Source organism: Venturia canescens, chromosome 2 (assembly GCF_019457755.1).
Source record: "Venturia canescens isolate UGA chromosome 2, ASM1945775v1, whole genome shotgun sequence".
In the NCBI taxonomy this organism is placed as follows: Eukaryota; Metazoa; Arthropoda; class Insecta; order Hymenoptera; family Ichneumonidae; genus Venturia; species Venturia canescens.
This window is the reverse complement of record NC_057422.1, coordinates 9615713-9642750: the sequence shown is the minus strand read 5'-3', so window position 1 is coordinate 9642750 and position 27038 is coordinate 9615713. Positions and strand designations below refer to the sequence as shown.

The window sequence follows — 27038 nt, the reverse complement described above, 5'->3', positions numbered from 1 at the left end:
CGTTTTCCACTCTGTCGACATTTCATTTTTTATCTCTGTTCTGTCCTGCGATGGTGTTCATGGTTGAATGAAGTTTTGTTACGCGAGAGAAACGAGAAACGAGCTCCAGGTCGAAAAAGAGCTTTTATCATCGGTTTATCCGTTTATAGGTGACCCGATCTCATCTACGGATGAGTCTAAATCCAGTGTTTATATATTTATTTTATTTTATTTTTTCATTATATTTGCCTCTCTGATCTCGAGAAATGATCATTGTTGTGTGTGCGCGCGCGTGTATTTGTGAATTTACTAACGGGAATTCACGCATGATGTAGTAGTGGACAAAAAAACGCGCGAGACAGTGAGCACAACAAAAATAATTGACAAATGAGCTTGCAATGTGATACGCTAATGAGAATGGGAAGCTTCCACTCTGCGGACGATTACTTTTACTACAATACATCATTATTACGATCATTATTAGAAATAACGTTGTTGAGTTGTACTCGGTGTTGTATAGCATAGGAATGATATCTCCGTCTAAGGTCAAGCATCAGCAGCACAAGCAACCGTCACGGGACATCTCGGACATCCACTCTCGTAGGTCTTCTTTTTCTACATATATATATATTTTCGAAATAAGCATAGCACGTTACGGAATTGTCTTGTGTTCTTGAGAAACTTCCATTACAATATAAAAAAAAAACATTCAATGGTCTTGCACATTCTCTAACTCTCGTTCAATCGCAAACGTGTTTATTACGCACGCGTGTGCGTGAAATAAAAACACTTTTTTAAACTCTCGATACATCGCGAATCCTCAATGCACAAAAAAGTTGAAAAAATAAACTAGTCACGCCGCGCATAAAAACGCGGCCTACGACAAAAAGCTTTTGCGCTTTGGACGATTTTTTCTCTGAGCTGCAATCGGATTTCAATTTTTTTTCAACGCTATCATAATTGTTTTTCTCTTCTTATATTACTGAGAAGTTGCTAGAAATTTGAGTGCGTTCGGCGTGCTTAGTTTTCACTTTCGATTCCTACGGAGTGTCGACTAGGTGCTTCACTATTTTGTTTACAGTCACAAATTCTGTAAGCTCGAGGTATTTTTGCAATTTTTTCTCCGCCGATGATATTGACTTGAAAAAATCTAATTGATGTCAAATATTTATCGTACGATTCAGAACGAAAAAAAAGTAAGGAAACCTATTTCTTGGTTATACTCAATTCATTCTCTCCTCTAGATTACGAAGTAATTCCGAGCCGTGAATCGTGGACAAGAGTTTTAAGTCGTGTTTCCTAGCGCAATGTAAAGCGACTCTTATCTCCCTATTTTTCCGTTTACGTGGCGTTTGATTATTGTTGAAAAAAAGGGAAGACACTTGAAAATTTGTATTTTTTTTTGTAGATGTCCGTTTGCAAAGAGGACGCAAACCGCTGGAAAAAAAATCTTTCTATCTGGATATAAAAAACCACAGACTTTTAGCGAGCTTGGAAGAAAAAATCAAAGTCTTGGGTGGGGTAAGTTTTGTAACGGAAATAAAAACAAATATTTCGAGTACGCTTTATTCATCAAATGTTTTTGACGATTGAAACGATACAAGATACCAATTCTCGTATCACCCAAATATCCCCGGATTGCCTCGTACCCCTCGCTGGACCGAATGTAAACTTATCGATTGGTTAACGAGGTGCTGTACGACCGTACATATTTCGGCAGCTACCGTATCTCTTCTCCCTTTTCCCGCCAATTCGAGCTTCGGCTTCTATACACATATATACATAACAACATGTATGTTATAAGCCGTACCCCACCGCACCAGCGCATCGATTTATTTTCAAATTCACGTTCGAAATACGGTATTGCTACGGTGTTGTAGAATCTATAAAATCCGAATATCGTACACGCGACTAGTTGTTTCGAGGAATAGTTTCGAAAATCGTTCAAAACTGATACAAAGTTATGAGAATGTTATGTAGCAACGTAGATAAAAAACCTTCAAATTCGAGGGGAGATGAAGCGGTAAGCGCGGTGAGACTAGCCGCTGGGCTCTCCCCACACAGTTCTCTTATTCTCTCTCTCTCTCTTCCTCGTTGCTACGCTCGGGGGGGCTCCGCCCTCGTTTCCAGTCGTGGCTCGTTCAACCGCTTTCGATCGAGTGTAAAAAATGACGTCAAATTTAGGCTCTTGAAAGAGTTGCTTGAATCAAGCGAATAAGACCATATTTTCGGTTTACAAACAATCGAAGAAACTACGTTAGGATTGGTGTGAGAGAGAGGGACAGAGAAAGAGAGAAACGGGCGAGAGAGTGAGAGAGAAAGAGGGGAAGTGCAAAGCGTGGAGTGGGGTGAAAAGGTGGGGAAACGAAGGGACGCCATCTTGAGACTATCCATCAAAGTAGTACGCTACTATCGTGAAATTCATTATCTCTGCCGTCACCATGGCTTTTGAAAACATCCACGAGATCAAGTGGGGTGGGGAGAATTATTGTTAAATTGAATATCGTGCGAAATAAAATGTATGACAAGAGTTCAGTTGTAAACGGTGTATGTCGGTGAAAAATTATTGTATATAGGACGTAAAGCGCCGCCACCAGGCTCGAGTCCCAAGCTGTTAACGGCGAATGGCCATTTTGTGCGTGACAGTTCGCGACGAGCGAGAGTTTTCTTGCGTCCTCCTCTTTCGCGCGATCCTCTATTAATCTCTTTTTACTTCGATTTTAAACTTTAACAATCTTCATTAAAGTTGTGACTATATAGTGTTTTTGCGAATGATCATTATGGTGATTTTCACTTCGATGGGGTTACGTAAACGTTAAACAAAAATGTTGATTTCCTACGGGATAAGAGTGTACGTGAAATTGCCGGACGTTTGATGTGAACATTTTGTGCGGATCAAGTACTTCGTGGAAAACCATAAGAAGTGTTGTTTTTGAAATATTATTGCACATTGCGACTTCAGAACTTCGGTGAGAATTCTGACTTATTTCACGGATATCCTTTTCCACAACCTACACCAGTGTGTTTCGTATACAGTTTTCTTTTCTTTTTATTTTTTACTTTCCGATGATTCTATCCACTTTGCCGGAGTGTTTCGTGGCTTGGTAATCTTTGGTTCATTGTTATTATTTGAGGCTCGACGGCCCCGCGAAGTCTTTCTCTCTCTCGCTTCCCCCTTTCCTCTTTCTCTCTCCCTCTCCCGATACTCTCGCGTTTGCAGTTCCACGAATCCTTCGTGTAGGCGTGTATATTTAGAATGCACACACTGTTGCAGCCTATGCAACGTTAAATGACACGCATACATTTTTATATGCGTTCAACGTTTTTATTCACATATTGTTGAAATATGTATTGTTTACATTTTCGACGAAAAATCTAAATAAAATCGATAACGCGATGTTTCCTTTAGCCAACGTGCTCACGTCTTTGAAAGGTGAAATTCGACCCTAAACAAACGTTCCAACACAGATGGTTTCCATGACCATCTGGTTGTTGCATGTAAAATTTAAATAAAAATTGGAGTATACTGACAGGCAACGTGAAGATATCAATTCCTTGAAAAGAAATTTTTTTCTTACGTACTCAACAACTTTTCTAAATTTCATAAAGCTGGCACCTGTATTATCTATATTAATTGTACATTTACTTGGAAAAAAAAAAAACGATTTTGTTGTATGTGAATTGATCATGCTATGCTGTTAGTATTACAATTTCCATAAAAAATTATACTCATGATTATCGCTTTGCCGCAACTTGATAACTGTCATAAAACAATAAAATTAAAACCCATAAAGAATTACTGTTTTAATAATGTGATTTTTTGACAAGTCATTCATGAATTTCTGAAAGTTTATAATTTCATGTCACACACATAATTTAACAATAAATTTAACTCAACGACTCTTGGTTTAGAAGCCTCGCAATGGTTGAATAATCGAGCAAAACAGTCCCCAACTGATATTGTATCAATTTCATGGGAGAGGCAACCTCATAAATTTCAGCTAACTAATCGGGTTGATAAAAAGTTGCTAGTAACATAAAAAAGTTTGATGCAATAATTGTGATTATTGAAATACAGAAACCACAAATATTTTATTTAAAATATATATATTATGTGAAAATTTTCTGTAATATATAAGTAATGGACTGAGTTCTGTATTTTATTTGCTTTTTTAGGTGATAGAATTATTTTTAGTGAAAAGTGTGACACTGGTGGTGAGCGATAGAGCGGACAAGTTTGGTCAAAACAGCTGTGATAAAAAAAAATGGGGTTACGGCAGTGGAGAGAGCGGGGGACCCCCCTCGCTGAGGAGTATAGAGGTCCGAACACCGATATCAACACCTCCAACACCTTATGGTGGTGAATACCCGCTATCAAATTCAACAAACATCAGGAGTCAAACTGCCCACAGATCGGTAAGGATTATAATTTCTTAACTAAATTGAGTTTTCCAAACTCGATAAGAAACCAACCCACTCAAAATATACCAAAAGTCTTTGAAAACATAACTAAAAAATGAACTCAATAAAAAGTTTTTCGAAACATCAAATATTTCCTCATGTACCCTTCCACCTTAAGTATTTTGTGATCGTATATTCTTGTTTTTTCCTCAATTGTTATGCCCTGTTTTTGCATAATTATTCCTGTATACATATATTCTCGTATGATAATTTTGGAAATTACATGTGACAGAAATCGCGAGCGGATGCAATGTTGGAACGTGCTCTGACACAGCCGCAACAGTGTTCCGTAGATCCGCTCAACAACGCCCAAAACTGGGGTATACCGATTTGGGCTCCAAAAAGACTGCAAGGCTGGCTTGAAAAGATTTACGAATCGCTCAAGGACTCTAGCAACTTGAAGCGCGACGTGGATCAATCGAATACTGAAAAGAGTCTTAAAGTGAAGCATCTTAAGAATTCTTACATAAAGTTTGAATCCTTTAAACGGTAAGATTCAAAACAGATACTAGCAAAATTAGTGACTGCTCCTGCTTGCTGAGAAGAACAATGGCCATTTATATATTTTTCTGTTCAGGGATACTCGACCAGTGTTTTTGGAGTTGCCAGTTTGGCCAAAGTTGAATTTTGACGGTGATTCGGGTACTTGTCCTTTCGATACTCGATTACGGGAGCAGAAAGTGTGCAAGGAAGAGACTGGAACATTGAACAAACAAAAGGTACATTGAAAAGGATTTGGCTTTTCAATTACGTCATATTATATTTCCGCTTTCCGTTCGACAACTTTTTTTGTTGAAATTCTTTACGATAAATACTTATTGAAAAATGTGCTGAATGTTTTGCTGGTTTTCGCAATAACAAAAACGTCGACACGAATATCTGTTGCGAAATACGGAGGAGCTTGAATACAGTGTGAACGTCTTCTTCTGTTCATTGCACAGGGCAAAGAAATGACTCGTAGGCCACGCGCAGCCACAGCAACACGTGGTCGCAGGACAGAACAGCTGGTCGCTGGTTATTGTGAAATTTGTCGAATCGATTATCGCGATTTGTCCAAACATTTGCAGAGCGACAAGCATCTCGCCTTCGTCCGTAATGACGACAACTTTTTGTCACTTGACAATCTCATTAATTCAGGAGCCAGCGTTGAGGCCTTCCTCAGAGCAAATGAAGTTGGGTATGTAGACAAAGTACCGAGCAAATACCGTTTATGATAAAATCAGCTGTTCTCCAGCGGTCGGTGTTTAATTGCGGTCAAAAATTTCCTTAATCATTGATCAGTGGAAAGCTTATTTTGTCCACTCGTTCAATACTTACTGTGATCATTTCAAGATCACTACGATCCCGTTTCCGGATTTCTTTTCGTAGAAATGGATTATAGATGTCTAAAATCGAATAACGTTGAAAAAAATAACCTCGACCGCTGGATGAGGGGATAAAAAAAAGGCTAAAAAGTAATGAAACGGTTATTTCACGACAGGCAGGACTGCAACATATTTCCTGATGGAGATAAAACCCTTCACAGCGTCGACATTGACGACGAGAAGGTGAAAAGCAACGCGAAGACGGATTTGTCAAATTTTTCTGTCGAAGATATTAAGATGGTTCAATGTAACGGTGCTCGACGAAATATCAATTTAAAATTGAGCTCGCCTCACAATTTACGTACGCGATCAAAGAAAGAGAGTGGACATTTGTTACGTTCCAAGGGAAGTCCGTGGCACGAAGTTTCGGACAAGAATGACAAGTTTTACGATAAATTGGAAGGTTTTACGATTAAGAAACGAGCCAAGGGTACAATATGGATCGAGGAGGATGAGAATCCGGTGAAAAAATGTTCGAGGATCGAGGAAATAAAAGAGATCGATGGCGTCAATGAGAAATTGAATAAAGCTTCGATTACCGGAGACAACAATTTCTCGTGCCAGAGTAAAGAATTCCGGGATCACAGTACGAATAAAAAGTGTGAATCATTTGAAGAGCGCGTTTTGCCGAAACTCGAGAGAAATGATTTAGCGATAGGCAGCGACGTTGAGAACGATAGCAGCAGAATAGTGAATATTCCACGATTGGAGAAGGAAACGAGGAGCAACGAGGAGATCGGCGGACGGAACGGTATTCCAAAAGCTGAGGATGTACGGAGAGTGAACGAGAGAATTGCTGATGAGTGTAAAAACGGTTTCAACGGTTTCGAGCCTGCCAAAGCGCCGGAAAGTTTTCCGGCTTCACAATTGCCTGGCAATTCAACCACCAACGACATTGCAGCGACGACAACGTTAAACCACAAATCACCTTTGCGCGAAAATACAAAAGTCGAGGGGGGAAGCAGAGAACTTGAGATCGTTTGCAACGGCGTAGTCGATAAAAGTGATAAAATGGGACAAAAAATTTCTAAAGAGTCAAAAGAAGAGAAACCGAAAGGTAGTAGAATCGGTAAGAGGAGTGGTAGAGGCTTTCGCGGTAGACCGAGATTATCGGTTGAGGAACGTCTCATAGAGGATAATCGAGCTTATTACAAGGTTGAGGTTTTGGGCAATAAACTGCGCTCGAGCACGGGTCCTTGGAGCGCGAGTACAACGACGAACAACGGTGCGTTGAAGAATGCAACGGTAAACGAGGACGAGACGGCTCTGAACGCGACAACGGGGACGGGAAAAATGGTCACTAACGAAAATCCGGAAGTAGCGAGGCCGAACGACGAACCCTCGAGCGAAAAGCCCGTTGTCGTTCGTTTCAAGCGGGTGCGAAGATCGGAATTGTCACTGTTGAGCGACGAAGCTGAGTCGTTTATGTTCGGAGAGCCAAAAAGAGACGATGAATCGAGCGAGGTAAGTGACGCTGATCAGAGCAGTGTTATGCCGAGGGATACGGAGAGCAGCGATTGGGACTCGAGTAATGTTAACGCCACGAGAAATAGTACGTTACCTAGTTCACCGGTGAATTCCAGTTCGTCGGTGAAGCAGGAAATCATCGAGGATGATTCGCAGGATAGCATGTATGCCGGAAGAGCCAGAAAAAGAAGAAGAACCCAGGCCGAAGCGTTGATAAAGGACAACGAGGATTATTACAAATTCGAAACACCAGGGAGTAGGTTAAGGTTTCAGACTCCGCTAATGGGTCTAAAGGAACATACCGAAAACCTCGAGAATTCGTGTCAATTGAAAGAACCTCAAGAGATAAAAGGAGAAAATGCGAATGAAGACTCGGTACCGGTGGAAAAGCTTTATCCGTCCAAGCCATCGCCCGAGATCGAGAAAATGCAATTTTCTTTCGAAGCTGTACCGCGCTCGGAGCCATGGTATCAGACTTATCAGAGGCAAGACGAGGGTGCCGAATTTTGGCATTACTTCAGTGAAGCTGATGAACGTAAACCGTTTCTTTTGCCCTACGAGATTGAAAACTTTCACGAGAGACTAGCCAAGCTGTGTCAAAAGAGCGACACTCGAAGAAAAAATCGTGGAAGGGGACGCAACGGCATGGGCAGATCGCCGCGGAAAAGTCCGCGCTGTCACGCCTCGACGCTTGCGATAATGTCGACGATAATTCGTAAACGAGAGCAGCAACAACAACCAGTTACGAATTTGAGCGTTGTCGAGGAGGAAAGTTCACCGCGTTGCAGTAGTACGAATCGAAACGACACGCCGAAACCTGAACAAAACAAACAGCAACAGCAGTCACAAGAACAACAGGCCCGAGATCAAGAAAAATCGGATACTGACCTCGAATTAAGGGAGATCGCGAAGAGCATCGATGCGATGCTCAGTGCCGAAACTATCCCCGACCCTGAGGATTCATTCGAAGCGGTACTGCTCCAACAACAAGCGCACGAAAAAAGCCTCGAGGGTCCAACGTTGCAACCTGGGCCGCCGGCCGACCTTCTTGACTTGCTCGACAACTGTCACGAATATTTTAACTGCCTGGAGAACTCCTCGTGCGCGAGTTCCGAGTGCGGAGAAATGGGCAATAACACCGAGTCACCGTTGAAGAGAAGGAAAAAACGAAAAAACCGCACTGGCTGGCCGGGTATTAAAATGCGTAAAAAGATGCAAGCCAAACAGCTCATCGACGCTTACGTCGCAAGAGAAAGGTTGTTGGCAAAGAAAATGAACGAAGGTAAGAGGACAATATTATCGGCAGCGAGTGAAGATACGAACGACGTTCTGCAGAGGTTGAAAGCAACGGGTGATTCGACGACAGGAACGACCACGGAAAAGTGTGACGAAAAGGCTAAGAATAACGAAGACACGGAAACGGAGAAGGTGGAAAACAACAGTGAAACTTCAAGCAAACGTGAAAACACAACGAGAAACACTGAAAAATCATTCGCCAGTGAGATTACGGTCGTCGAGGGAGTGGAGCAAGGAACCCGAAGAAAAAGCAAGGAAAATAGCGGCGTCGCTTTGCCTCCTCTTCAGTGCGAAACTGTGAGCGGTAGTGAGGAGAGTTCGTTGTTGCACAACGAGGAAAGTTTAGGACGTAAAAGTGCATCGTTGAAGATGAACGAAACAATTTCACTAGCAAACGACGAGAATCATTGTCGCTCGGATGTAAATAATTCTGTTACAACGAGGCAACTCGGGACGAAAATTGCCACGCGTAAACGTCAACGTGTACACGATACGTCGTCCGAAATGATTGATTCTCGGCTTGAAATCGAAAACAATGATAACTTGTATATTAATAACGTTAATTCGACGATAATATCGCGAAAAAATTATAATACGACGAACGGTATATCAAAGAGACGTCCACCGAAAGATAGTACAACTGCCGTGACGACGGAAGCTCATGATGCCGAGCACATTATAGACCATCACGATGTAACAACGTGCCAAAAGGATTCGCTGCTCCCAAGAAAAGTCATACGAACGAGAAAACGTCAGCGTCGCGGTGGTAGCCTCAGAAACGAGCTTGATTACGAGGATGAAAATTGTAAGAACGATACTTATACGAGTAGCATTAAACCGACGAGTAAAACGGACAATGTGCGGAGTGTTAAAGGACGCAACAACGAGGCTGTCACCTCGGAAACGTTGGATTCCGACATCGAGTGCCCGCTTGGTGAACGCGTGAGTCCATCGTTGTTACCAACCACTGAATTGCAAAGCCGGCGTTCGAGCATAGAATTTCAACCGGTCGTTAGGATGATGAAAATCGAGGATCAAGTCGAAATGGATCACAGTATTTTGTCGGTTACGGTAGCGAGTAATCGACGCTTGAGAAGCTCCAGCTCACCGAGATCCAACGTTCAACCTGCCGCTAAACGGTACAAAAAATCGAAAGGTCCTTTCGGTCGATGGATTAAAAACAGTTGAAATCGCCGATAGTTACCTCTCGTTTCGTTTTTCTCCCTGCCATGTGTTTTTTACGTTGCTGCGATAGCACCGATTTCCATTGTTCCAACGAGCAATCTCATTCTCTCTTTTTCTTTTTTTTTTTTTTGGTCAAAGTGACGATAAGAAATTGTTGTAAATCGATTCGATTCGTTTCGCACGAATCGTTTTTCTCCATTCTTGTACAAAACGAACAAAAATGGTATTCGTGTAACGTAGCTGCTTAGTATTTAACACCATTGACACGTAGATTTTAGTATGAATATTATAATAATTATTATTATTGTACTAAGAGAAAATAACGTTTATGACCGTTCGTCGATTGTTCCGGAGACGGTTGGTGAACGAAATTACCGATAAACGTCGTTGTTTGTACATTTATTTGCGATGCGGTCATTGTATTTGTGTTCCCGCGTAGAACGAATATCAATTATGCAAAATGTGTTTTTTTTTTGTAATATCTATATCTATATATATACAGATATATGTTCGTTCTTTTTTTTCTATTTCATTCATCCTCATCCAACGAAAATGTGTAAAACCATTTTTCTTGCTCTTCGGTGCCACCGAGTATCGATTTTCGATCATATTCTCTTTATATTTATATATCGATCTGTATATATGAGTATAAATTGCTAAAACGATACTTGATCATGAGACACGAAAGTCGACGCGACAAATATTCCTTACATTTATTATACATTTCTTAGAGTACGCAAGACTGCATACAGCTTTACGATAGATTATTGATACTTTCGTTCTTTATACAGCGTAAGCTGTTTAATTGTATATGTGATGATTGTATTCGAAGAAAATGGCGAAAGACGAAAGGAATCCTACGAGGAATCAATTACCTCAAAAATACACTCTGATCCGACTTTGGAAACAAAAACGATACACAGACCTCAGTCTCCCTCTCGTTTCTGTCTCTATCTCATTTTCGGTGATTCGAAATCGACGTTGTGGAAAGGGGAGGAAACAAAACAAAAAGATGAATTATTAAAAATACAAATTTTCCATAAATACATGGGAACTTATCTCTTTCACTCTCGTTTATTACACATCCCGTTGCGTAATCCTGCTGGTAACATTTTTGTCTAAGAAGTGAGAAAACTCAATCTATTTTTTGTTTTACCAAACCGAGCATTTTTCATCGCCTTTATTATTATTCAAATTTCAAAGTACACTTTGACATTCAATCGATACCCTCGCGTTCCTTGAATGCTGCTTTAAGTGCTGCCATTTTTTCTTTTTTCCTTAACATTGAAGCAGACTTTTTGGCGAGTAATCGACGTTTTTGATTTTCCACAGAATCTTTGCCATTCATCATGTTATCCAGCTTTGTTATCAATATTTCTCTTGCTTTCTGTTTGTTGTCCCACAAACTCCGAGTCTCGTGACATTTGACAACAATGCCCGTTGGCACATGTTTCAATACTACAGCGTTATTTGTTTTTGCGGTTGCTTGCCCGCCTGGTCCATCTCCTCTGACAAATTGCTCCACCAAATCTTTTTCATCCAGCTTCGGCACTTTTGAGTAATCTAATTTAGAGTTCATGCTTTTGAAGCGCGATTGAACGACAATGCTCTTGTATAAAAGCTCATAATTGCTCCATAATTGTTTGCACGATGAAATTTTATCTTTCGATACGCACGGCCATATAGTTTGGAAAAATTTACAGTTTGATAACATAATTTTAGGTAATTATTCTAATCGAGTAGTGCAGTAGTACATTTCATTTTTTGCCTTCGGAGAGTCAGGATTTTATTTTCAAACTACTCTACCTCTCGCCAATGCCTCTCGACCTTTCTGAAATTCATAATAAAGTTACCTCAATTTCAATAAGCAAACACATCTTATATTAGCGTAATCATAAATCTTTTGCAAGTAAATTTCCGAATGTTGGTCAAAGCCATTTGATTGTATCATTTCCATAGTTTTCTACTCATTTGTATCGCAACGCAACAATTTTCTGGTGATAGAGACATTGCGAATGAAAAATTTTTACAGCATTATTTAAAAAGTATAGTAAAAATCAAAATAAAATGGTATTTGAAAATCTAATTTCTCATTACTTGAGAAAACTAATTCTATTTCCAATCGAGAAACCATTGTTATCTGAGACATGTCCTCTAACTGTAATTAATTATTGGATGACAAATACAAATGGTCTTTCTCCAAAACTCGGTAACTAAAATCCACATGTCAAATCCATAAGAACAGAGGTTGATCAAATTTTTTGTATATAACTAAGAGAGGGTCAGTTTTTTTACCTCAATATGAAATTTTATTGTTTTGGGGTCGTCCAAGTCCTTGTTCTCAGCAAAGCTCTTTTTAATCCTATATTTGAAATATTTTTTGTCCGTGAATTGAAGTTTCTCTCCGAATCGCAGCAGATCCTTGTACAATCTCAATACTTTTGTTCTCATCTTACTGCTTTGAAGAAATTAATTGATTCAATATATTTATAATCATCATCTTCATGATCATGCAAATGTAAAAAATGTTTAGGTTTGTATCAAAGAAACTCAATATAAATAATACATTTGATTTGTCATGAACATTTTTCAGGTGGAGAAAATCAAAAGAAATTATGTAATAGTTTCATAGAACTTTATCAAACTGTTTAGGTTATCTTAATTGTTTACATTTCTTGAATGAGAATTCAATATTATAGAGATAATAATTTCATTGGAGATAAACAACTACGGGTATTTTTATTAAAAATCAAGCACTTTTAATAGCAGTAGTTAACTTGATAAATATTCTGAACATATTATCGAATAGCCAGCTTTTTTGTAGCGGAATTTTGTTGGAAAGTTATGTACTCATTGTAATCAATCAACAATGGATTTTTCAAATTTTGAGGTTAGAATATGAAATTGTAATGCACGTCTATTTTAGTTCTTTCTCTATGCTTACATATTTTAGTGGCATGGTCATTTGAGCATGAGGTAACGTATTTTCACCATGTGTATTTTTCCTATATTTGAATAATCAGAAAGTAGTAAAAATAAAAATTGTTGGGTCAAGGTTTAACCAAAAAACAAAAGCAGCGAGTTTTGCATATACTAACCTGTACTTACGAGCCGGCGAAGAAGAAAAAACTACTACCATCACCTCCACGATCCACGGAGACCTACTCAGAAGCCCATTGAAATGGACCAAAGTAGTGGCTGCAGAGTGGCTGTTACATGGGCTGTTGAGTGAATCATGAATACAACTTGATTGGTTCATACTAACGAGAAAAATGTGTGATTGGTCAGCGTTATTCCCTTTAATTTTTGTTTCTTGCGAAGTATCGATCAGAAAGTTCAAATAAATGATAATATTCAATCCGTAGAGATCTATTCACACATTTTTGTCATTTGATTTGAAAATTCAAACAATATTCATGATTAAAATAAAATCTCGAAATCAACTATTCTAATAATTACATGGATGTGCTCTTTGTATTGTACGGACATGAGAATTTGACACCGCACGATTATATTGCCGGTTTAAATTTCGTGCGTCCCTTCGCTTTTCATTGATAAAAATTAATCTTTATGCAGACGAAGGGAAAAATAGTCTCGAATCGTGATTATGATTTGAAAATATGATCAATCGAACCCTCGAATGAAAAATTTATTTTCATGAAAAAAAAGGTAAAAAGTATTGATTGGCTGCTTTTGGTAACAAAATTTTGCGATTGGACGGTGCAAATTCTGAACTCGTAAACGTCAAAAAGTGTTCGATGTCGCGTGGTTGTGTTTGGAATGAGAGAGAATAATACAATGACGTAAGCGATGGTCGCGTGATCATCAGAATATACGAAGCTTTGGACTGGTGGAAAACCTTGACAAACCGATCTCCCTCTCCTTCCTTCTGTCTTCCTCTACAAAGTTTTTTGTCTCTTTTTCTTCGTTCCCTCCACTTCTTCCTGCCTATTTATTTCGCTATTAAACTTGCTTTCAAGGTTCGTAGCAGATACGGATTCGGACGATTTTTAGTCGAGCGCAGGAAGGCGCGCACCAAACTTTGGACTGTGTGTGAATTGTTCTTTCCGCATTTTCTCGATTAGAAATAACTAAACATCAATATATAGATGTTACAGTAAAAGAGAAGAAAAAAAAACTCGTATTAATACATAAACATCATATGTTTTCCTAGTCACAGTACTGAATGACACAATATACATTTAAAAAAGATTAAAAATAGCCAAAAAAAATTTGCATGGTTCCTATATATCCAATCAATTTGGATACGTGTATTTTTATGTTATTATCGTGCTCGTGTGTGTTGAAAGAGTGCGAAAAAATAACGTCAAGTAGTTCGCGCGAAGCAGCTTAAGAAAGCGGAAGGGAGATAGATATAGTGAAAAAGAATTGCGTGTTTTTCTGTCGAAGCAGGCGCGCGGGCGCGCGCACACGCGACACTATATCATATATACATAATTTTCTTATCCACACGTTTCCGTAAAATTCCTTCTATCATATCCCACGAAGTGTGGGTAACGTCCAAACACGAGTGGCAACATAACTATCGTATCTTTAGTCTTCCCTCGACGCTCGCCAACGACGACGTCGACCGACGACGACAAGTAAAACGTCGCAAGAAAATAGGTGTTTCACACGTATATAAACATACAGTTTGTATATTTACATATATATGTAGCTCATCTACATGAAATACATATATCGTCGAAAATTCGATCTAACGCGAAATGACCGAGCCGAATAATGAAAACATGCATTACACACCGCCTACCTCGGACACCATTCAGACGAAACCATTTCCGATCAGAGGTAATTTTTTTTTCTCGTATGATAGAAAAAATTCGGTTTATGTACTCTAAAAAGCGGACGTGACACGTCAGAATTCCACGATTATTGAATAGAAATTATTTTCATTTTTCACGAATTCGAACACGTGCCAGAACTGCCAGATGTTCATGAACATATCGTTTTTTATTGCTTTTCTTCTTTACACGACGACCGATCTGCGTAAGAAAACTTGTTTTTCTAACCTCTTCGCGTACTATTGTTGATTTTATACGCGTTACGCGTACATAACGATTCAAATTCATGAGTGATCCCTGGTCCACAGAAGTATTTTGGTCGATTAATCTTATCACAGTTTCATGAATCGCAGCCCAATATTTCAATCAAATCTGTGTTCAAAATTCATATTCAATTTGATTTGGTGAAAATATTATAATGTTCGTTGGCATAATAAATTCTATTTCAATAATTTGAGTGACTTATAGTTCTAGAGTTGACAATATCACAAATAGTAAAACAATACGTCAATTTTTTCCCTCATTCGAAAGTTAGCTTGAAAAGTTTCATATTTGGATCATATCCAGAACAAGCCAGTTTAAATCAGGCCAATACCAAGAAAGTCTCAGTCACAAAATTGACAATCTTGTAAGTCGAGATAAAACTGGTATCGCGAGCATGTATTCCACAATTTAGCAATTACATTGTTTGAAAATTGTAGTAGTTTGCGAATCAAATGAACTTGAAGAAAGAGTAGGGAAAATATCTAGCTTCTAAAGCTTTTCACTTGGTAAAACCATGACGAGAAAGTAGACTATTTTAAGAAAAATCAAAGGCTCAAATTTTAAACACATTCATAACTTTTATTTTCTGATTTTTGTATTATTCAATACTGATGTTAAAAAGTGTAGTTCATCGTTCCTAATTATCATGTCCAAATATAACTGATAATATGGAAATAAATTTTTCTGCAAATGAATCTATTCAGAGTCAACATCTTTTTGGAATAATCTCATAATTACATTCGGCAAACATATTGTAACATTTTTGTGATTTTGTATCCATTCTTGGATCAAAGACAATGATTCATGAATTACTATGATTCTTACCATTTTCCTCTAATATATTGCATTGTTATTTTAACGGATTACAGTGAGAAAAGAAGTTGAGAATTTTTTTCTTTAATTCGGATAAAAATTGCTCTATTGACATTATTTGCACTTTCTGATATTCTATGGTTGATCCGCAAGTGCAATAAAATTTACAGTTTCTATTTTTTTCTGGCATTAAGCAGTCTGGGATTAATCGAGAGAATCATAAATGGACAATTGTTTTATTACTCATTAATCAAGGCGGATCATTAAATTGTGAAGTTCCATGGACGGCTCAATATGTTGTGTCATCGTCAGATGTTTGAGTAATCTATTATTGTGAAAGCATTAAAACTAAGGAATAATATATTGACAGTGTTAGCCGGGATTGCATTTCTCATTTGTTGCATTACGATAACTTCTTCATTGACTTGAATCGAAGATAAAATTCTGAGGGGGAGCAAACATTTGCCAACTTGTAATATCTTATCAACCGGTTGAACGTTGGAACGCTGAAAATAAATGACTTTCCGAATTATGAAGAAACGTGAACTTCGTACATAAATGTTTACTTGTTCCTCTTCCAATTTGATGGAAAATCACACTCACGTTAATATTATTCTTGGCAGATATTCGACACTAATTGCCTCTAAAAACGTAATAAATGTTCCTAATTATTTCTCACAGTCAAAGAACGAGACGAAAATTGATTGATTTATAACGCTTAATTGCTCGATTCGTGTGTACGATCCCTCCGATTGAAATTAATGACTAATTTTGAATTCAAAATTTTTTCAAAGCACGCAGCAGTTGTTTCCGAGAGTTTTGACTTATTTAGCTCGAATGAATGTTTTACGTCGTTCATCGGTCAATGAATAGGACGTTTTGTTAGCTGGTCTAATTGAATGGGAAGAGGGAGAAGAAAGAGATTGAAAAATTGATCGTTTTTACACGGTTTCAAGTCCACATCGGTACTTATCCGGCTTAGTTCTTATTGAGAGATCCATAAATAGATATAAATTTATCACAATAATATCGATGATAAAAGGTCCTGTCAAAGATTTGATCTTTATCCCTAATGGAGATAGAATAAAATCGTTGTTCGAGCAGCAACGGGGCTGCGTGTGTTTTCAACAAAGAAAACAAGGTTACGTTCGCTAAACGGACGTTTTTTGTTTACACAGTTGAACAAAGCGACAAAGCTTTGGGTGCAGCTTTTGAATAAGCGGTTCTGCGATCTGTTGTTCACCTTCCTGGTACAATTAAAAACGAAAAACATTATTTTTGCATTACCTCGCGAGTGACGTTTCGCAGCTCGATTTTCTCCGTCGTTATATCCACATCGCAGGGATAAGCGGCCAACATAATTATCGCTTTCCTTATCTACCTTGAAGAGGCTACGACAGCCTCCAATCCATTTACATATTTCAGTAATTCAGCGCTCTTCTTCGTGTTGATTAAAAAATAATAAAAGTCAAACAAAATTCTTCCGACTTCTCGCCCCTTCAGAACACTCTTGGTATAAGCTGCTCTTATGGATGGCATTAGCGTCTTACAGTTTTTGCGTGAGTTTACAATCAACATACACACAAATAACACAACAATTTATTTTTATCGAACAAGGAAAGAGAGATTTTTAGTTGTAGATTCGAAACCCATACGTCTAACCCGGTCGTTGTTCTTCTCACCACTCATTCTCTTTCGTTTATTTAATCCCCGTGTGCGAGTAATAAAAGTTGTATTGAATCTGTCGTTATCCGGCATCAATCCACGAACTAATTTTTCATAATGTATCTTCGGACGAACTCTCAGGCAGAAAAATTCCATCAGATTTTTTTCTGCGTCACTCATTTTTTATCACCGTTGTGAAGTAACGAGTTTGCAACTTTATTAATGAATTTATGACGCGTATGAGTCACGTGAGGCTGGTCGCTCACAGTTCGACTAATCGCTCTAACACTGTGTTGCTACGATCGAACATGTTAATTTACCAGAATTCAGCAATGCGTCAATTTTATTAAGTTACAGCTGTCAAAAAAAGATGATTTTTTTAGCACACTAAGTTTGTTTCTTTCTCCTCAAATTTGTCACCCGACGCTCGTTCCTTCGCGCTTTCAAATCTGATTTTTTTCCAACTCTTCAACCTCTCGCTGCTCACAATCGATATTCGTTCGTTCAGCAATCGGACTTTGATCGAATCATTCGAATCTCAATTTTCCCAAAAAAAAAGTGAAAACAAAAACTTACGTGGATGTGAAGGGCTTTGAATTTGGACTTCGAAAATGAACTTTCATTTATTAACACAATATTCGTAACGAACTTTCTGTCTTTCATCGACAGTGTCACTAGAACGTGACACGGTGCATGCTAAAATAAAAATTCACCAATGTACCTCGTATTTCGGTATTTGTGCAGTCAGGAATCGCTTCGAGGGCTTTGAATCCGGGTAACTGGTTGAAAAACACCAGAATTTCTGCCATCGATTCTCCATCGTTTTGTCATTTCTCTTGCTTCCAATTTTTGTCGAGCACACAAAGCCCGTTCGCTCCGTTCAGAGCCCTCAGATACCTTAAAAAATTAATTGGATGCATTTTTTTTGTAAGGAACTGAATAAAAAAAAAAGTTTCAAGATGACTTGAAATACCAGTTGGGTACTTTCATCATGAATTTTGAAACTCAATTAAAATTAATGTTCGTTCTCATATGTTTTTCAGGGGAACGAGCAAACTTCGTGAACAAGCCCCATGTGATCGCAATGGTTGGTCTTCCCGCCCGGGGCAAGACCTACATATCGAAAAAATTGTGTCGTTATCTCAATTGGATCGGTATCAACACGAAAGTATTCAATCTCGGTGAATACAGAAGACACGCAACGACCGCGTACAAATGTCACGATTTTTTTCGTCCCGACAACATAAAAGCAATGGCTATAAGGACGCAGTGCGCCATGGACGCGTTGCACGATGTTTGTCAGTGGCTCGAGAGCGGCGATGGTGAAGTCGCCGTTTTCGACGCAACCAATTCGACCTTCGAACGAAGACAGATGATCCACGAAATAGTCGTCAAAAAAATGGGCTTCAAATTGTTCTTCGTCGAGTCTGTTTGCAACGATCCCGAAATTGTCGAACAGAATATTATGGAGGTAAATACATTCTGTATTCAGTGTCGATCTCATCAACTCCGTTGAATGGTTCAAAGCCCATTTCAAAATAAGAAGCGAAAGATATTTTTCCTCATATTTTTGTAACGGAGTCCAAACTTTCAGCGGGGTGCATAATTTGAGCTTGAAAATTGTAATATTGAAGCCACGGATAGGATCAAAAAAATAAAATTAAAGAAGCATTTAGATTGTGGTATTATAAATACTCAAAATTGGGGAATTTGGCTTCGGCACAAATATTTTGAAAAATTGTGAAGAAAAATTACTGTTATTGCATTCCGAAGATACAAACTTTCTTATTTCGAGTTTTTTAAAATGAAATTTGAATTTCGCTTAAGTTTGAAAAGATTGCTTTTCACAATCCTGAGCTAGAAAACGAAGTGGAAAAAAGCTCAGGGGGAGAAAAAGTGGTTTGTGCCATCGGGTAGAAAGTAGCTCGTAAAAAAATGCTCTTTCCCGTGAAATCTAACGAGGGACACAGGTGGAAAATCAATAATAAGTCGTACCCTCGCGACGTGGCGATGTGGACACGTTCGTGTGTGCACGTGACGATGCAGGGGCACTTTGGCTCGTTTGAATGAGCGCAGACGAGGATGATATTATTTTTTCTCTTCTCAACAACTCAACAGGTCAAGGTGAGCAGTCCGGATTATGAGAATATGAACAAGGAGGAGGTGCTGGCCGACTTCATGCTGCGAATCGAGCATTATCAAGAGAAGTATCAGCCCCTCGACGAGAGCAAAGAAAACGAGTTGTCGTTCATGAAGATTTACAACACCGGGGAAAAAGTTTTAGTACACAAGCACGAGGGACATATTCAAAGTCGCATTGTTTATTATCTTATGAATATTCACATCGTACCGAGAACAATTTACCTCACGAGGCACGGCGAGAGTATGATGAATCTCGAGGGTAGAATAGGCGGCGATTCGGATCTAAGCGAAAGAGGGCGATCGTACGCCAAGGCATTAGCCGATTACATTACGGAACAGGATATACAGGGACTCAGGGTATGGACGAGCTGGTTGAAAAGGACCATACAAACCGCGGCTGACGTCAGTGCACCACAGGAAAGGTGGAAAGCTCTCAACGAAATAGACGCTGTGAGTGCGATCTCAGGAATTTTTCTATTCATCCTATTTTCGTTCGTTTTTGTCGTCTCACATTCCATTTTCGATCAACTTTTTTTTTCTCGGAAGGAACGAGAAGTTGCGTTAAAATTGGGTTCCTAGAATTCATCGTTTGTTCAACGTTTTTATAGGGTATCTGCGAAGAGATGACGTATGAACAAATTTCGGATAAATATCCGACCGATTTCGCCGCTAGGGACCAGAACAAATTCTCATATCGTTATCCACGAGGAGAAAGTTACGAAGATCTTGTTGCCCGCCTCGAGCCCGTTATCATGGAGCTTGAGAGACAGGGCAACGTCCTCGTCGTCACGCATCAGGCAGTCTTGAGATGTCTCCTTGCTTATTTCCTGGATAAGAATGCAGGTGAGATACATACAACAGATGTTTGTTTTGCAGTTTCTTATTTAATTAAAAAAATAATAATAATTGTGGGAGGCATTGGCTTTTGAATATGCTTTTTGTCAACTTTCTAGTCATAACGATTTTTTTCGCAATCGCTTGCATTCCTTAGCGCGACGCCTGAGTACAGGTACCAAAAATCCTGATAATTTAGTGACGAAAAACAATAATTTGATGTTGCAGACGAGCTACCGTATTTGCAAGTACCTTTACACGTGGTGATGAAGCTCACACCTGTTGCATATGGATGCAAAGTAGAACGAATTCGTTTGCCGATCGACGCGGTGGACACCCATCGACCGAAACCAAAGGTAGAAACAACCAAGTTGTAAAAAAAACAAACAAAAAGAGAAGCAACAAAACGAATGAAATTCAAGAGATTGCGATGCCTGACATTTTTACTGCTATGCCAATAAAAAACGAATACATGACATTTCCCCGTACATGTTGTCATGTTTATTAATGGTTCCCAAAGAATGAATTGAATCGTATCGTAGTTGAATGTTGAAAAATGGATAAAAAAGAAAAAGACTGAACCTTTCTTCACACCTCTGTTTTACCACCTTTGTTTGAACCTCCCTGTGTTAACGTACGACGCTGAAGTTTCCAACGTTGGAGTCCAACGAAATGAACGAAAAAAACGTTTGTAATTTACCAATTTTTTATTTCACGAATCGTTGGTGCAGCTTGAAAAACTACGAATCGCAAATTTGGCAGGGAACAAAATAGGAGAATTACTGGAATTATTGGAGAGTTTTTTTCGATCATTTCGTTGGACTTCAACGTTGGAAACTTCAGCGTCATGTTAACGTGCACTGTTGAAATACTGTTACCATTGTCGAAGTCATCATCATCATCATCATCAGTTGCTTTGTGCGATTCATTATTCCATTCTGCATGCTTTTCGAATCGAAGCGCGAATGCCTTTTAAAGACCCTGTTATTTCAATTGGTAAGTTCTTTTTTTATACTTTTCCTTCATAATTATCAATTTATGTTGATTTATGCAGTGTCGAGTTGTTGACGTTTTATTTTATCTGATTACACCCACAGCACTATTTATTTTTCTGTTTTTTTTTTTGTTTTTTTTTTTTTTTTTATATATTTTTAGAATAATCCTATAGGAAACTAGAAACGTAGACTCAGGGGCAAATAACGAAACTACGAAGAAAAACATAAAAAGATAGAAGAAGAAGCAATCACGAAGTTCTCGCGAGCTGTGGTAAAACCAAACGTTTCTCAATGATTTTTTACAGGTGCCAGGAATGTTGGAAGAACGCTTCAGAAGGAAATGTCACGAACAGCACACCTGATAACGTTGGAAATCTTTTATTCCGTGCGTAGGACCATATTACCCTCGAATCGTCGCGTAACGCGAGAAACAAATGTTTTTTCCGTACCGCGTGTGTACAGAGAGAGAGTGAGAGAGAGAGAGAGAGAGAGAGAGAGAGAGAGAGAGGGAGAGAGAGAGAGAAAGAAGGAAAAAGAGCGAGAAAGGAGCATTTCGAGCAGCAGGCTGCTCTCTGCAGGAGCTTAAAAATGAAGAAAAAAAAAACAACTACAATAGTGCCAAAAACAATAAGTCTTTTCTATACGTTTTCGTCGTAATTACAGTAAGTAAATAAAATTTAGATGATAAAATCTAGTTGGATAATTACTACCTGCGAATGACACACAAGCTCCATATTTAGTCAAATCTAATGAATTTGATATTGAAGATGATACGGTTCCAAATTTCGTATCGATTCAAAGACGGCAATGATTTATGAAAAATATAGCAAAATTATTGTAACGTGTTTGTATACGTGTGCAAGAAATACCAAGTTATAAACAATTTGGTATTTCATTTGGTAAACTGTGATTTCATGAGTCACTAGAACTATGTGATAGCCGTGTTCAAAGAATGGTATAATGACGATATTTACGAATTTAATAGATAAATTTGACAAAAATATGAAAATATCGTGAGGGAAAAAGACAGAACGATCCAGGAAAGATGCTAAAGAATTGAGACAAAAAGAAATTATCATTGAATTTTTTAATTGTTGCTAATGGAGGCTTTTCAATTTTTATAGACTTTGATAATTGGAATTAATCGATCGTCTCAAGTATGAATGTTGATTGAGGAGAAAGAAAGTACTTTAAATCCGTTGATAGGATTTTATACGCACGTTATGTATAACGATGTAGATAAATTGTCGTGGTTTTTGTATGTACGGAACAGAGAATGTTATTATATTTCCAAGGCGTTTAACATACCGATCTTCATGTAATTTATGAGATTATACTTAAGAAAGTCACACAAAACTACTACTATTGTTACCACTATGCTGCCGATGAGGCACAAATTCCTATTTAACATATTCATTCGTATCTGAATGTAGTCGCTTCAATGAGAATTCTGAATTTTTTTTCAAATCGCTTATGTCTCTACCTGGCTTATCGAACCCAATCGACCAATCTTTTCAGAATAAAAACTCAGTACATGATATATTTGGCATTATAACTTTATTTTTTTTTATTACCACCTTATTTTGATTGTAGACTTTTTCATTTCACATATAATTGCATGTTTAAATTTGTGTATAGATGTATCTGGATAATATATGTCAACGAGCTCTAGTACGTAGGATTAACAGTGGAAATTCTCAGCAAAAGTGCTTAGATGATGAGAAAATTCCCTGTCATCAGAAAAAATGTTTTTTTTTTTATTTTTCAGGATATTTTGGCCATATACCTCGAATATTGGGATTTGGACAACCTTCATGTTTTTGTTGATTTCAATTAAAAAGTTCAAAGTTCTTTAGCCGTGTGGACTTCGAAGTTGTTTTGTCATCATTTTTTTATATATTGTTCTGAAATCGACTTGATCGACAGAGTTATTCAGTGATCGTTATTACAATGCTGCTATATCTTTGATATTCCATGGAGTTTTTATTTGTTTTTCAATGAAACGGAAAAATTTTCTACTAAATTTACATGTCGTCATATCGTAAAAAAAATTTGGTCATGCGAACACAGCTGCATGTTGACTCGGTCGATATTTCCCTCAAGTGTGTGTGCGAATGGAAAAGTGTGAACTAACCTTATACATTTTCGAAACAGACTTCAAATTTTTAAGATTTTTGGAAAGATCAAATAGTCTTCCTCTTCGTAATTCTTTGACAGAATAATTAACACTTTTTGGTTTCAAATGTCATTACATAGTACAGTCGATTTTTATCTATCAAGCCAACAGATGGATCCTCTTAGAAGTTGGAAGTGTACTTCTTAGAGGATGGATCAGTCGGTATATCGCAACTGTGGGTGCGAGAGAGATAGCTGTAAATTTCGAAATCGAAATTCTTTGACACAGTTTGACCGATTAAAAAAAGGCTCTGTCAGTCGATTTTTGCCATCGTTCTGCGTAGGCTGACAGAGCCTTTTTTTAATCGATTAAACTGTGTAAAAGAATTTTGATTTCGAAAATTCCAAGTGAGGTTAGTCGACTAATCCATACTCTTAACAATCGGGGCAATATTAAGTAATTATTAAGAACGTAATATATTAATAATTAGTTTCAAATGAAGGCAAATTATCAATTGTATCATGAAAAATAGGATGGAGCGGAGAATCGCCAAAGAAAAAATTTCAGGCGTTCTATGTGGTCTGACTACTGCTGCGTCAGCTGCGTGCGGATGAGACTCAAGGGAACGTTTCGAACAAATTGGAAATCTAAGATAGAGATTAACTTTTTATCATTAACTTCCTTGTTTTGCATATTCACTCAAATCATTCAATCAAATTATTTTTTTTCGTATATCGTATTTAACCAGCAGATGGAATCAGTTCAATGTTCGATTATATATGCTCAAATTCATTATGATGATTATTATGCATGCAAACTTCTCCTTACTTATTTGAATTTTCGAAAACTAAACTTTTATTATAGAAAATAAGGAAAACATAGTTTCCGAAAAACTACAATCGAAAGCGCATGCACGATAAATACTTGTTATTATTTCACGCATTACATGTCCTTTCCGATGCGCATCATATGCGTTTACAAAGATGCCTTCCGCAAGACTTCCCCCACTACCCGTGTTTTCCTTCTAGCGTTCTAAACTTGCTTTTGTGTAAGAAACCGTGTGCATGAAGAAGCGTTGTTGATGATTCTGTTATTGGTGTTACCGTGTTATTTTTTAGAATAACTGGCAACAAATGAACGTAACTGCAATGAATAATTGAAAACGTAAAGCTTGTCCTAAATACGAGTATAATATTCGCGTTGTAGAAACACAATATCGCAACTATACTACAAATATATTGAGCAAGACATAAACTATATAGATGCACTTATGAATTGTGGCGATTGTGGCATTTGGACGAATGTAAACAATCATCTGTTTCACCCACCGAACTGATTCAGATACAACGACCGCGAATGAACACGGTTGCCCATCGTGGCACAAGTGTTTACAATACTCAGAATCATTAAATATTTTTATTTAAATCTTGTAAACCTTTGAAGTGGGTCAATATTTTTCATTGTATTTTGATAAAATTATTCGAAAAATTGTCAACGCCATAATGACAACACCGCTGAAAACAAAAATTCGACGACATTCGAAAGGTTCCGATTCTCCGGTGGCCGCCTGTACTGAAAATGACGATAGTCTCGGGGATGGAAGTGACAGCTCACAGATTGAAATTCCCTACGATATTTTGACAATAATCTTCAAAAATCTAAATGCCAAAGATTTGCATAATGCAGCTCAAGTCTGCAAGTATGATCGACTTTGGAGCTGTTTTGTTTTCTATTTTACTTATTTCAACGTGATATTTCATTGCATTGATGAACTTTGAACACTTGGTACATTTATTCAATCTATAAATATTGCTTAATGCACGAAAAATTTTAGATGTTGGTGCGAGGCAGCCAGCATTGAAAAGAGAGTAAGGATCGCTCGTCCCCTCGTATTGTTTGGCTACTTGTCAAATTCATGGAACGACTTGAGTCCAGAAAAACCATTAATCGATAATGTGATGACTAAACCTATGTTCAGTTTCTTATTTACTCGATTTGTTAATCCAGCAAATCCTGTGGTGAAAGACGATGGTAATTATTTTGAAAATGTATTTAGTTTTGATAAAAACCTGAAATTTCTTGAGAAAAAATATTTCGATAAAGTTTGAAAATTTTTGATATTGAAAATCAATGTGATGGAGTTTAAGAATTTCTCTGAATTCAATAGCTGGATTTTTATGTCGACTGAATGAAATTTTCAACTCAAAAGGGAATGCTGCTTATTGTTTATGTTTTTGGTACTTCTTTGATGACATTCCTTATATTTTTTTGGTCCTGCAGATTGTCCTTGTAGAATTTTGCCATCAAAATGTCCGCTAGTGAAAGTGGAAAGTGTCGGAGTTGTCAAAGATAATCTGGAAACGAAAACATTGAATAACGCTGCGTTTCTACTTCTACCGCATGATGACGAAGTTTTAATCGACACTGTATGCGGACCACTGATACCTGAAATGAACATTGCTCACTTTCCTAGTCAGGATGACTATGAGGATTATAACTATACCTGTTCCAAACAGTGTATGAAAAAACTCGCAGATTATCCTTATAAAAAAAACAAAGTCAAATGCCTCGTGTTTTTGTCAAATCAAGATGTCATAGGTGCCGCTTCACCAACTCAATTGTAGTGTATAAAAGTTGAAGAACTGCTAGCTCGATTTTAATGTGAGTAGTTGTATTTCTGATCAATTTTATTTAATCTTTACAGAGGTAATCGACAGACGTTTTCAGGCTGCATAGTACACGACTTGAAATTCTGTAAAAACAGTGGGGAAGAAAAGTTTTGCAACAAATCTCTCAAATGGATCGCGATATTAATATCCGGTCCGAGCGTACGAAGTTGGACCGCAATTTTACCTTACGCCTTACGCACGAAAGCAAAAGTTTTGGAAAAACTGGAAAAATTGCGACAGAAAGTAGTACTGCAAAAACACAGCATGGCCTTTATGTTTGCGTGCGAAGGTCGTGGTGAAAGGATGTTTCGTGAACCCAACGTAGAGGCAAGCGCCTTCAAGCAATTATTCCCGGATGTCCCGTTGGTCGGTTGTTCCGGAGTCGGCGAATATGGCAACTGTTCCATCGGTAAGCAAGCCTCGTTTAAGATGAAATGTTTATGGTTGAATTGTCGGTGATGTAAATTCAAATTCAAATTCAAAAAATACTCAAATGATAATTACAAAGCTCGTGAATTTACATGGTTGACCATTTAATTCGAATTTTTGTGCATAAATAATTCAAAAATCAAATTCAAGTTATTTTTTCTGTACATTCTGAATGCCACGACAGATCGTCCGTATGTAATTTCCTAATATACTCGAACTTGGAACAAATTTCTTGAAATTGACTGTAAAGAAGTACTTGATCTTGATTCAGAAATATCATTTAATACACCCAAATAGAGATATCATTCGAATATACCGCTTTGCAGACCGCTCGTCGGAATTCCATCATCAATATTCCACGATCTTTATGATTGTGACTTACGGACGACTTTCGAAGAAATCTTGATAAAGATGTTGAATCAAATAAAAGTACAACGATACAAAACCTGGAAAACACTTCGAGGGGAATTGCATGGGCAAATAATTTTAAAACATGAGTGGTTCGTAGAACGGGAAAAAAATCTGTTTAATTAATAAAAATATTGTATATAAACCTA

General features: G+C 37.8%; 5 protein-coding genes and 1 long non-coding RNA gene across 14 annotated transcripts; 3 read left to right on the top strand and 3 right to left on the bottom strand.

Annotated features, from left to right (window-relative positions):
* Window positions 1-50: 50 nt before the first annotated feature.
* Window positions 51-10798, top strand: chif (chiffon). Its single transcript, XM_043412321.1, has 7 exons — window positions 51-579; window positions 1388-1500; window positions 4156-4395; window positions 4673-4929; window positions 5018-5159; window positions 5382-5617; window positions 5921-10798. Exons 1-7 carry the CDS (start codon window positions 507-509, stop codon window positions 9753-9755), a joined length of 4896 nt encoding a protein of 1631 aa, XP_043268256.1. The 5' UTR covers window positions 51-506; the 3' UTR covers window positions 9756-10798.
* Pfrx (6-phosphofructo-2-kinase) lies at window positions 9594-22807 on the top strand. Of its 4 annotated transcripts, none has more exons than XM_043412333.1 (7): window positions 13760-14561; window positions 17135-17190; window positions 18340-18767; window positions 19415-19888; window positions 20047-20281; window positions 20501-20628; window positions 21573-22807. In XM_043412333.1, the coding sequence occupies exons 2-7, from the start codon at window positions 17160-17162 to the stop codon at window positions 21627-21629; spliced, it is 1353 nt and encodes a 450-aa protein (XP_043268268.1). In that variant the 5' UTR covers window positions 13760-14561; window positions 17135-17159; the 3' UTR covers window positions 21630-22807. The 4 variants fall into 4 exon arrangements, with proteins under 4 accessions (XP_043268269.1, XP_043268268.1, XP_043268267.1 ...); XM_043412332.1 differs by having other exon boundaries at window positions 17057-17190; XM_043412334.1 differs by lacking the exons at window positions 13760-14561; window positions 17135-17190 and adding an exon at window positions 9594-9706.
* Window positions 10969-11331, bottom strand: LOC122407287 (mitochondrial translation release factor in rescue). The gene has a single exon (XM_043413409.1). The coding sequence runs from the start codon at window positions 11329-11331 to the stop codon at window positions 10969-10971; it is 363 nt and encodes a 120-aa protein (XP_043269344.1).
* Window positions 11394-24364, bottom strand: LOC122406720 (electron transfer flavoprotein regulatory factor 1). Of its 4 annotated transcripts, none has more exons than XM_043412378.1 (4): window positions 24330-24364; window positions 12851-12973; window positions 12048-12210; window positions 11394-11583 (listed from the first exon to the last, which is right to left on the bottom strand). In XM_043412378.1, exons 1-4 carry the CDS (start codon window positions 24350-24352, stop codon window positions 11545-11547), a joined length of 348 nt encoding a protein of 115 aa, XP_043268313.1. In that variant the 5' UTR covers window positions 24353-24364; the 3' UTR covers window positions 11394-11544. The 4 variants fall into 4 exon arrangements, with proteins under 4 accessions (XP_043268313.1, XP_043268312.1, XP_043268310.1 ...); XM_043412377.1 differs by lacking the exon at window positions 24330-24364 and adding an exon at window positions 13550-13593; XM_043412375.1 differs by lacking the exon at window positions 24330-24364 and having other exon boundaries at window positions 12048-12207; window positions 12851-13146.
* LOC122406723 (uncharacterized) lies at window positions 15852-17109 on the bottom strand. Its single transcript, XR_006260054.1, has 2 exons — window positions 17013-17109; window positions 15852-16878 (listed from the first exon to the last, which is right to left on the bottom strand). It is a non-coding gene; the product is annotated as an uncharacterized lncRNA (long non-coding RNA).
* Window positions 22939-27038, top strand: LOC122406712 (uncharacterized). 3 transcript variants are annotated; one of them, XM_043412359.1, is made up of 6 exons: window positions 22939-23639; window positions 23792-23795; window positions 25218-25414; window positions 25664-26003; window positions 26088-26461; window positions 26808-27038. In XM_043412359.1, exons 1-6 carry the CDS (start codon window positions 23594-23596, stop codon window positions 26885-26887), a joined length of 1041 nt encoding a protein of 346 aa, XP_043268294.1. In that variant the 5' UTR covers window positions 22939-23593; the 3' UTR covers window positions 26888-27038. The 3 variants fall into 3 exon arrangements, with proteins under 3 accessions (XP_043268294.1, XP_043268295.1, XP_043268293.1); XM_043412360.1 differs by having other exon boundaries at window positions 23579-23618; XM_043412358.1 differs by lacking the exons at window positions 22939-23639; window positions 23792-23795 and adding an exon at window positions 24443-25082.

Excerpts from the sequence above, each read along its gene's own strand:
- LOC122406712 (XM_043412358.1), top strand. The coding sequence starts at position 24,886 with ATGACAACACCGCTGAAAACAAAAATTCGACGACATTCGAAAGGTTCC. Across the intron at positions 26,004-26,087 it reads GCCGCTTCACCAACTCAATT|AGGTAATCGACAGACGTTTT; the intron begins GTAGTGTATAAA and ends TAATCTTTACAG. Across the intron at positions 26,462-26,807 it reads ATATGGCAACTGTTCCATCG|ACCGCTCGTCGGAATTCCAT; the intron begins GTAAGCAAGCCT and ends ACCGCTTTGCAG.
- LOC122406720 (XM_043412374.1), bottom strand. The coding sequence starts at position 13,011 with ATGAACCAATCAAGTTGTATTCATGATTCACTCAACAGCCCATGTAAC. Across the intron at positions 12,211-12,850 it reads TCGCCGGCTCGTAAGTACAG|CAGTAAGATGAGAACAAAAG; the intron begins GTTAGTATATGC and ends ATTTCTTCAAAG. Across the intron at positions 11,584-12,047 it reads CAATAAAATTTCATATTGAG|AAAGGTCGAGAGGCATTGGC; the intron begins GTAAAAAAACTG and ends TATGAATTTCAG.
- chif (XM_043412321.1), top strand. The coding sequence starts at position 507 with ATGATATCTCCGTCTAAGGTCAAGCATCAGCAGCACAAGCAACCGTCA. Across the intron at positions 580-1,387 it reads CATCTCGGACATCCACTCTC|ATGTCCGTTTGCAAAGAGGA; the intron begins GTAGGTCTTCTT and ends TTTTTTTTGTAG. Across the intron at positions 4,396-4,672 it reads GTCAAACTGCCCACAGATCG|AAATCGCGAGCGGATGCAAT; the intron begins GTAAGGATTATA and ends TACATGTGACAG.
- LOC122407287 (XM_043413409.1), bottom strand. The coding sequence starts at position 11,331 with ATGAACTCTAAATTAGATTACTCAAAAGTGCCGAAGCTGGATGAAAAA.
- Pfrx (XM_043412331.1), top strand. The coding sequence starts at position 14,480 with ATGACCGAGCCGAATAATGAAAACATGCATTACACACCGCCTACCTCG. Across the intron at positions 18,768-19,414 it reads TCGAACAGAATATTATGGAG|GTCAAGGTGAGCAGTCCGGA; the intron begins GTAAATACATTC and ends ACAACTCAACAG. Across the intron at positions 20,282-20,500 it reads TTTCCTGGATAAGAATGCAG|ACGAGCTACCGTATTTGCAA; the intron begins GTGAGATACATA and ends TTGATGTTGCAG.